The sequence below is a fragment of the Aplidium turbinatum genome, chromosome 10 (genome assembly GCF_918807975.1).
Source record: "Aplidium turbinatum chromosome 10, kaAplTurb1.1, whole genome shotgun sequence".
Taxonomy (NCBI): Eukaryota; Metazoa; Chordata; class Ascidiacea; order Aplousobranchia; family Polyclinidae; genus Aplidium; species Aplidium turbinatum.
In genome coordinates this window covers 9,118,162-9,127,927 of record NC_137481.1, presented here as the reverse complement: position 1 = coordinate 9,127,927, position 9,766 = coordinate 9,118,162, and the positions used below count along the sequence as shown (strand labels likewise).

The 9,766-nt window shown below is 38.4% G+C and overlaps 1 protein-coding gene across 1 annotated transcript in view; it reads left to right on the top strand.

The window, feature by feature from the left end:
* Positions 1-3,694: 3,694 nt before the first annotated feature.
* The window catches only part of LOC145778930 (1,4-alpha-glucan-branching enzyme-like), a 28,026-nt gene continuing 21,954 nt past the window's right edge, over positions 3,695-9,766 (top strand). The window contains exons 1-7 of the mRNA XM_082590519.1: positions 3,695-3,807; positions 4,574-4,740; positions 5,734-5,843; positions 6,401-6,547; positions 7,605-7,831; positions 8,077-8,286; positions 8,752-8,867. Of these exons, the coding sequence (XP_082446645.1) occupies positions 3,695-3,807; positions 4,574-4,740; positions 5,734-5,843; positions 6,401-6,547; positions 7,605-7,831; positions 8,077-8,286; positions 8,752-8,867 (1,090 nt within the window). The remainder of the gene's footprint in view (positions 3,808-4,573; positions 4,741-5,733; positions 5,844-6,400; positions 6,548-7,604; positions 7,832-8,076; positions 8,287-8,751; positions 8,868-9,766) is intronic.

The window sequence follows — 9,766 nt, the reverse complement described above, 5'->3', positions numbered from 1 at the left end:
TATTTTTAATCACCCGGAATAAAGTTTATATTTGAATAAAAAACCACAGGACTTCACTTGAGGATCGCAGCAGCACATGATTTTTTTTTCTTTCATTCATATTACTCAACATCAGCCTATCTTGTTTCAACGTAATTTGCCGATGCTTGACATTTGTCACATTAAGAACTGGGAAGCAGCTGACTCGATGACTGATATAGTCTTTCGCTGCTTCCTGTCTGTTGTGGTATTTAGATAGCTATTTTATTCGTATTGTCGCAATTGTCGCAACAGACAAAAGAAAAGGTTTCTCTCTCTTCTCTCTCTCTCTTGTAAGCTTAGTTTAAATGGCAAAATCGTCATTTCCGTAGGGTGGCAATTGACTTGTAGACCGTATGGTCGTTTCGTTGTCTCCCAGTCGGTATGGGAACTTGTGTAACTTTGCATTGTGTACATTAATTGCATATTTCAAACATCTACCTATGTTCCTGTTACTGACAAATAAAACATTGATTGATTGATTGATTGATTTTCATACTAAAATAATTTACTTAATGAAGAACCGTGCTGAAACACAATTTATTCAAAGAATACACTCAAAATAGAAGAGTCAATGCATTTAACAGTCTGTGTGAAGCTTGTGATTGTTTGTTTCGACAACTCATGAGTGATGGAAGAGTATTGGAAAGAGCAGAACAAATATCATTCTCCACGTATAATCTGTTTCTCTGTTTTGTTTTCATTTCCAAGAGTTAAAAAACCTGATTCGCATAGAAAAGTGAAAGCAAACGGGAGGATACTTCGAATAGCTTTCTCTGCCACTTTGGGATAGGAATTACACATTAGGCTAATGGCCAAAATCCAGTGATTGATTTTTCTCTGAATAAGTCTCTTGTGCAAGTCTGCGTTTTGAGTTCTAAAAATTCATTCTGCAATTTATCGGAAAGATTTTCCATCAACAATGTGAATGAATTTCGTATTAAATCAAGCTCATCGTCATAAACTTTAGGAAAATATTGAATGAATTCTAGTTCTAATGTTGTGAGATGTTGGAAAATCAATTATTTTTCCAAATCTGGAAGAACTTGTTCTTTGCCGCCAACAACCAGCACCGATGATAATTCTTTAAACATGGTAGCCTAACATATGTTCAATTGTTTATTCTAACTTTTCTCTTTCACTTATCAAGCTTGCTGGTGAAAGCTTCCAAACCATCTTTAAATGCTTACTGGCATCTGCTTCTTGAAGGGCCACTCAAGCCAGGCTGGTCGAAAGGTAGAGGCCAAACAAAACGTAGTCTCCCTCGACCAGGACAGCAGAGCCTTCTAGTATTTTAAGACAATCTCTTAATAACAATAACATTAATCAATCACTCTCCTCCAATCTGCCTTGAGCCAGCATGGAAGCAGTAGCCTACAGCTTGTAAATTCACATGGTAGCCTATCAATATGTTAATGGCTCATAGACACAGATAACCAATGTTGATGCGCAATCTGCTTTGAACGGGGACGGCGATTGAATATATAGGCTACCCTATATTGGTGTTTTTCCCTTGCATTTTCAGATTTAGTTTATTCAATGGACCAAACAAATAAGCAAGTAATCTAATCCATCTGTCATCATTCAGCAATGCAACAAATTCCAATTTTATTTAAAGGTCAAAAAATAATTAAGCTCGTCTCTGAGCTCAAGCACTCGCTTGGTTACGTTTCCTCTTGAACAGGATATGAGATGGAACGGAATGGAAGACGTTTTTTCCATCTTCCATCCTGAGATTTTCTTCCATTCCATCTCCATTGCATCTTAAAAATCTTCCATTTCATCTCAGCAACCTCTTCTATCTTCCATTCCATCCTCCATCTTCACATTTTGTGATCTCCGCGTTGCATATGCCACAAATAAACCTAAAAATCATAGGCTAAATTTAAGCTAAAAATTTAACAGCAGTATTTTCTTAAGGATTACGTACCGTTTGGTGTTAGAACTAGAAGCGGAGATTGATTCTATAAATACAGAAAGAAACAACACATAGCCAAGTAAAGAAACTGTAGTAGTAGTCTACGTTGGAGAAGATAAAGAAGTAACGAAAATACTTGAGAAGCAACATTACTTTTGTTCAGGTTGCAAATACTTTCAAACGTTTACTTTTGAGACGTTTTTGTTTTGTTTCCTTCTGTTTTCTATCAACTTTGTCATTGTAGTTTTTCGTTTCGAAATGTACAAAAACTCTATTTCGTTTAACTGCCTTCTCGAAACAAAACCCACGAGAATCTCCAAACATAGAACACAAGTGTCATATGATGGAATGCAGTCAAACGTCAAAAAGTTTCCTCCTCTTGGGAGAAGTGTGAATCGTTTATTGCTTTCTGATTGGTCACTTCTGCCTAACGACAGTAGGTTTGACAAATGCGCGTCAGGCAAGAGTCCCGTTGGTTTAATACGAACCAAAAATCGAATTATTTCAGTAAGCAACGTAATATTTTGCATGTCTTGATAAAGCGTTAGAAAGTTAATGATGGAATTGGGATGGAATGATGGAAGATTGTCTTCCATCCCATCATCAAGATTTTCCATTCCTTTCCATCCTTGACATTTTCCATCTTCCATCCCAAAATCTGTCTTCCATTCCATCCCATCCCATTCCCTGCTCTTGAAAGCCATCATCGAGCATTTGAATGAAAAAGAAGTAGGCCTACTACATGGTAGCCTAGGGTACATCCATGTCAGTGCACAGTTGCTTAAATAATCGAGAGATAATCTAATAATATTTTCCTTTTTAACGCTCTAGTGCAGGCCAATTTACTAGGCTTAAAAAGGTTTAGGCTACAATCCTAAAACCAAATCTCCCCTGAAAATTGCAAAATTCCCTCCTAGTGGGGAATTACCCCCCGGTTGGGAAACACTGACCTAATGCATCATTGATCGCAGGGCAGGCCATTGTCATATTCTTGTAGCATAGGCTACAATCAGTTCGATCAAAAATGCTTAGTAGCCTACAGACTTTGCAATTTTTTAAAGACCAAATTCCTTTGAATATATCAAAATCACTCGGCTTCGGATTTTACAGCAGATCTATAAAACTTTGAAAAGATCTATGAAAATCTACTGTAGGCCTACACATTCAGAGCACAGATCTAAAACGCTAAAACAAAAGTAAGTTATCAAAGTCCGCCTTCGACTACTAGTAAAAGACCCACTACAATGCCACACACACCAATTTTTGTTTTGCATTTGCATCAAGCTCATTATATTTTCAAGACAATTCTTGTATTTTGGAGACAACTACCTCCATCTGTGCGCGATAATTTTACTAGTATTTTCCTTCCTTAAATTTTTTGTAAAGTGTTTTTAGTTGTGTAAGTTTTGTTATGCACGTAAATGTGTTTTGTACCAGCCTAAATGAACCTCTCAATGGCTCTGCATAAACTTAAAATCTTTCCTTAATTATGTGGAAATCTGGAGATAATGCTATATTAGCACTTTAATTATTATTTTGATCGTGACAAAGAGGTCATACATTCTTTTAAAATGCTCAGAGCATATAAGCTGAGAAAGAAATTTAATAATTAATCAAAATTTTAATTATTTTCTATTCAGTATAAAAGAAAGACACAGATATGCCAACACCCAAATTGAATTTGCTTTCAACGCAACCTTGTGAACATCATTTATTTCTTATTTCTAATTGTTTGTTGCTTAAATCGATATCCTTACTATGGACGGCCACGATTATCATAACGACTTTCACAAATGGGGCGTTCCAGCTATCGACAACTTGCTTGCAATTGATCCAAAGCTTCGTAACTTTCAAGAAGACATCAGACGACGGTAAGCTACCATAAAAATGTCTTGAATGTGTCGACATTTTCATTTTATGGACGTGAGTAGCTGAGAAGATAGCTTGAGCACGTCACCGATGAGATTCTCGGACCCTAAATCAAGATACTTCTAATAACAAAGTATAATAGCCCATATAGGCTACAATGAATGTAAGTGGCTACAATGCAGTGCTGCGTAGTAATGCAGCAGTAATGCAGTAAATGCAGTAATGCAGTAATGCAGGCTACAATGCAGTGCTGCGTAGCCGGGTGGTGAGAACGTCTGCGCGACGTTCGAAAGGACGTGGGTTCGACACCGCTCCAGAGCACGCGGCTATGTCTCGGCGAAAGACACTTCTCAAAGGCAAGCCAAAATAAGGGGAGCAGCTGACTGGAAAAGTATATGTCACTTCGCTGCTTCCTGTCGTCTGTTGTGTCGCATCTGTGATCGCAGTGTACTGTATGTTATCGCAATGAGCGCAAATAAAAGCATGATTATTATTATTATTATTATTATTGAACAAACTTCAAGGTGATTTCAACCGCTGCTTTGCTACAATATCAAAATCAGCAGTCTCTTTTGAGATGGAAAATGTCAGTTACCAAACTCATAACAATAGTCAAAGCAACAATTTGGTTGCATTTGCACGTTTTAGGCTGCATAAAACAGAAAAAAAAAAGCTTGAAATGATTTATTAGAGTCTATAGGTTGGCTAGATAAGATTCACAAGTTTTTGAACAACAGCAAACTGTATACTTACAAAGGCATTTTTCAGTTATGCAATTTTCGAAAAAACGAAAACCCGCATCGAAAAGTATGAAGGATTATGCCGATTCACTGAAAGTTACAAGGAGTTCGGAGTCATAATTACACCGGAAGGAGGAGTGAGGTGCAAAGAATGGATTCCAAACGTCAGAGCTGTTTATCTGACTGGAGAGTTCAGTAAGATGTTCTTGTAAATAGCGCAGAGAAAGATTTTAATAAATACTTAATATTATAATAAAATATCAATATGTCATGATATTCTATGCTAGCTTATGTCAAATTAAAATGTTTGAAGCTGAAATTTTCCATCTTATGGCCATCTCTCGTTTTTGGTGATGGTGGTCTACGCATTGACTTCATTGTCTTGGAAACATCAACGAATGAGTTGTAATTAGAACTTGATGACGTACTCTTAAAAATCGCTTGAGAGCTGTGTACAGTAGGCCAGGGTTTTCCAAACTGTGGTCCGCGGACCATTGGTGGTCCGCGACGACTGCACAGGTGATCCGTGGCGATATGACAAAACATTAAAAAGTCACACATACACGTTGTACAGTACTTACCCTGTCAAAGATAATCGCCGCACTTCTTTACAACTTAAATGATTTCAAAAGTTTTTGCTATCCAGTATCGTAAATCTTACTTGTTGCACCTTCGTTGCAGTTACAAAGTTATTTACGAAAAATTAGTAGTCCGTGGCCCAAAAAAATTCACAAATAGTGGTCTGTGGCCCAAAAAAGTTTGGGAAACCCTGCATTAGGCTATACTTCGTCAGAGTTGTTCAGTGGCAAGGTTAACCTAACCTAGTCCTAGACAATTGGCGCTGGAGGCCTATATTTTTCGCCTTGACATCCGCTGAACCTGGGCCGAATAATTTTAATCACATGTTTTGCTGTTCTGAAATAAATATTGTGGACCGTGCTTCATCTGATATCTATCTGCAACCAACTTGACTGGGGTAACTCTTTTTAGGAGGCAGTTTGCTATATACGATCTAAAAGTTTCTACGGTTTTGTGTATAGTTTGTAAAAATAATTAAAGCGGTTTGTCTATTCGTCGAAAGTGCGTTTATGCAACTTGTGGGCCTATACGCAAACCAGCTAACCACACAACAACGTAACTATGCCCTTTTTGAATGATTAAATTTTTTTTGCTGTGGTCATATTTTAGATAACTGGGAAAAGTGGGGATATGACAAGAAAGCTTATGGAAAGTGGGAAATGTACATCCAGCCGAACTGTGACGGAACTTGCAGAATTCCACATCTTAGTGAGCTCAAGGTAGATGAGTCAAATAACTTTAGTGGCAATTTATAAAGTTTACAAAAAGCCTACCAGTAACCTATAGGCTACTGTCTTTTTTAATTTGGGCTGTAAACATTATTTTAAGTCAACACACTTTGACACTAATTCTCATCTCCCTTTACGTTTTCTACTACTAGGCCAACTTTATTATTTAAAACAAATTGAAACATAATGTTGCAGATCTACTTTCAAAAATAATTTAATTTAAAAGTTTTCGTTCTATACTGTACACATTTTCGCCTGGAAGTTAAATATCAAGATTAGGTGGACGGCGAAAAAGTTAAGAAACCATTCGTCTCTACCATAAACGTGTCATTGTCTTGTGAAAATAAATTCATGTGCTGTCCATTGGTGTCGAACCGACGTCCTCTCGAGGGTCATACAGTCATTCTCACCACTTTGCCATTGCTTCACATGTTCTTATAATTACTGTCATAAAATAAACATTTTATTTCTAGACACATATAGCTGAGTCATAGCAGCTATTTCTAGTTCATAGCTGACACTGTAGTAATGGTTTCTATTTTGTACAGCTGTGGATTGAAACAAACAATAGAAAGCACATAGAAAGAATTTCTCCTTGGTCAAAATACGTTGTTCGAAGCGATGGTGATAATGATGATGATGATTATTCAGCAAAGTGGCTTTTTTGGAATCCTGCAAGAAGCGAAGTGTGCCTCGTGAGTCAACTATATAGAGCGTGTTTGCATCTATCGCCAACTTGCATTTGGTTTTCCATATCAGTATTGTAGTAAAGGTATAGGCCATCAATCAAGGTCTGCAGGTTAGCCTACAATACTGGTGACTGCGACTTGGCAGTTTATTGCATCAAGTTGACAGACATAGGTCTAAATGAGGGAAGTCATTGAATAGTGATGACAGTCGTAACTCGTCAGTACAGGGCAATTGGCAATTGTTTGTGCTCGGAAAAGCTTACTAATTAGAGACTCCAGTCTCTGAACAAGACACCTCTTAAGAAAACATGCCTAATTTTATAAAATAGGGGGTAGTCTTCCACTAAAATAAGAGGAAATATCTCTAATAGGAAAAAATTGAATGAATGTAAATGTACTATTATAAGGATTTACAGTCAATAGCGACTCTTTGACTACGTTTTTGTCTGAAATGTATTTTTGTCTTAAATCGGACAGATATAGCATTGGAGAAAATATATTGGGTTGGCCACGAACTTGCATTTGAAAGTGGTAGGCTTACAGTCCCGTTAGCTCAGTGGTTAAGCGCCCGACTCAAGATCACGCGGCAATGATTCGGGTCTCGGGGTGTGCGCTTGAGCAACGCATTTCACGACTGCTCTCCATTCAGCGGCACCTAGTGAATGGAATAATTCCTCGGCAGCAACACCAACAAAATGCGGAAACTACTTCACTCTGCCAATTTCGGTAACTTTTCCTGCGACAAAGCCTCTACATTCTACAAGTAGGCTACGGTACCGGTATGCAAAACTGCCAGGAATAACCTGTCAAAGGTTTTGTCAGTCCGAGGATAAAAATTCAAAACCCACCCAACCAACCAGTTACAAATTAAGCACAGCCTTAATTAGGCTACTAATCTGCAAAAATTCAAGCACTTAGATCAATGCAAGCCAAAAAGTTAAACTACTGCATAGAAATGATAGGCTATGTGTCATAGGCTATTGCCTATATTAGGCCTAAAATAAGTTTTTTGTTTAATTGATTCTCAAATCAGTAGAACTGTTACGTTTAAAATGTGTTGCAGCCTACAAATGGACGTCCACAGAAACCTCTTCGGCTTCGCATATACGAGGCGCATATTGGCATTGCATCTGAACATTGCCAAGTTTCAACTTACCGCCAGTTTACTGAAAACGTGCTTCGGAGAATTAAAGATCTTGGATACAATTGCGTTTTGCTCATGGCTATCTTAGACCATCCAAGATATGACGACCTGGGTCATCAAATATCGAACTTTTTTGCGGTCTCAAGGTATCATATCTGGATAGCCAATACACTTTTATGTTTCATTGTAGAGATTACTGTTTCAAATAAAACTGCGCATAGTTTTTGGCAATACATTGACTAGATCATACACGAGATGTGTTGTTTTGTTTAAGTTTAATGTAAAACCTTTTGACACGCATTCTTCCATTTTGTGTTGGTTTGCTCATTTTACATAAGCTAGGCCTACTTCCCAAAAACCAACAATTATTTTGTTTACGTTCAATGTGTAGCCGATATGGAACACCAAACGACTTGAAGAAGTTGATTAACGTCGCTCACGGAATGGGCATCAGCGTTATGATTGATGTAGCTCATAATCAAGCATCTTCGAGCATAAAAGATGGAATGAACAAATTCAATGGAACAGATAGCTGCTACTTTTATGAAGAGAAGCGAGGTCGTGAAAATGGCCGTGAAACAAGAATATTTAATTTTTCAAAGTTAGTTGCAAGGCTTTGATTTAATTCTTATTACAAGTGTACTTTTTAGACCGTTTCTTTCTTTGACTGTCACGAATGGGTGCTAGCCAATATTTATTGATCATTTGATAACCGTATCTTATTCTGAAGGAACGTTTTTCATCGATCAGTCATAGCCTACAGGCGGCTGCATGTATTCAAACACGGAAATGTTCTTGCTATTTTGCCATGTTCGCTCGATGTGATTGTAACAGAAATTTTGCACAAACAGGTTGACACAAACTCAGATGTCGCCAGACAAAGATATTCCTCCTCTACATCATGATAAATAATGCCTACGATCCAGCAACTTAAGTTTAGTGAAAAACGTTCTGTCTTCAAGAACCTGCGTCGGAAAACAACTGACTTTCTATAGAATGTTTTTGTCTTTTAACATTGTGGTGAAAGATGATGTTGAGAATGCTTCTAATCTTCTATTTGGCATAGATGGGAAGTTGTGCGTCTCCTTATCTCCAGCTTTAGGTATTTTCTGGAGGAGTTTGGCGTTGATGGTTTTCGGTTTCGTGGAGTTACGTCGATGATCTACAATGATCAGACTGGAAGTAATATTACGTTATCAACTTTCAAATATTAATAATGATTTAAATACGTTGCGTTGCACATGATTTATTTGACATTAAAACAATATTAAGAAACTAAACTTTTTTTTTACTTTTTATGTTACATTACGTATTTAAAAAAAAAAAAAAAAACGAATCAAACTCTAATATAAATTGAGCTACCTACTTAAGCTAAAAACTAAACCTTACTAATATGTTTCGTCGTTGTCGTGTGAGCGTCTGGGGCCGAGGATCTATCCTTTTACCACTCCAGATTCACGATGTTCCAGGACTACACTGGACGGCTACTAGAGAGCAGCCAGTCTTTAGTTTCATCATCCATGACACGCAGACCTTTCATTCCGTTAGGTGGCTTGAAGATGGAGCAGTCACTGATGATGTGGTCTGCGGTCTGTTCCTCGGCACCACATTCACAGGAGGAGGAAGAAGCCATTTCCGATTGGTGCATGGTTAAGCGGAAAAGCCCGACGCCCGTACGGAGACGGTTGAGGCGCACCCATGTCTGTCTTGGTAGTGTTAGACCGATGGGGAGTGTGTCGGCGTCGGGGATGAATGAATGGAGTCTGGTGGCGGTTGACTTCCATTCAGGACTCCATTTATGGTCCGCCCAAGAAGCCGCAGAGATGTCTTGTACATCAGCTTCGTTGATAAGAAGTTGAGCGGCTGGTACGAATGGGTGTCTTGATTTCAGTCGACGGGGGTGCTCGTTTGGTAAGGCAGAGATCTTGTGGTGGAGAAGGTGGTTAGGCTCCAGTGCCCCTCGACCGAGGAACAGAGTGGCTTCTTCGCGACGAAGCTCAGTGGGTTGGATGCCAGCGAGAATGGGGAGATTGTCCAATGGTGTGGGACGCAAGCATCCGGTCACTGTGCGCAGGGCGCTG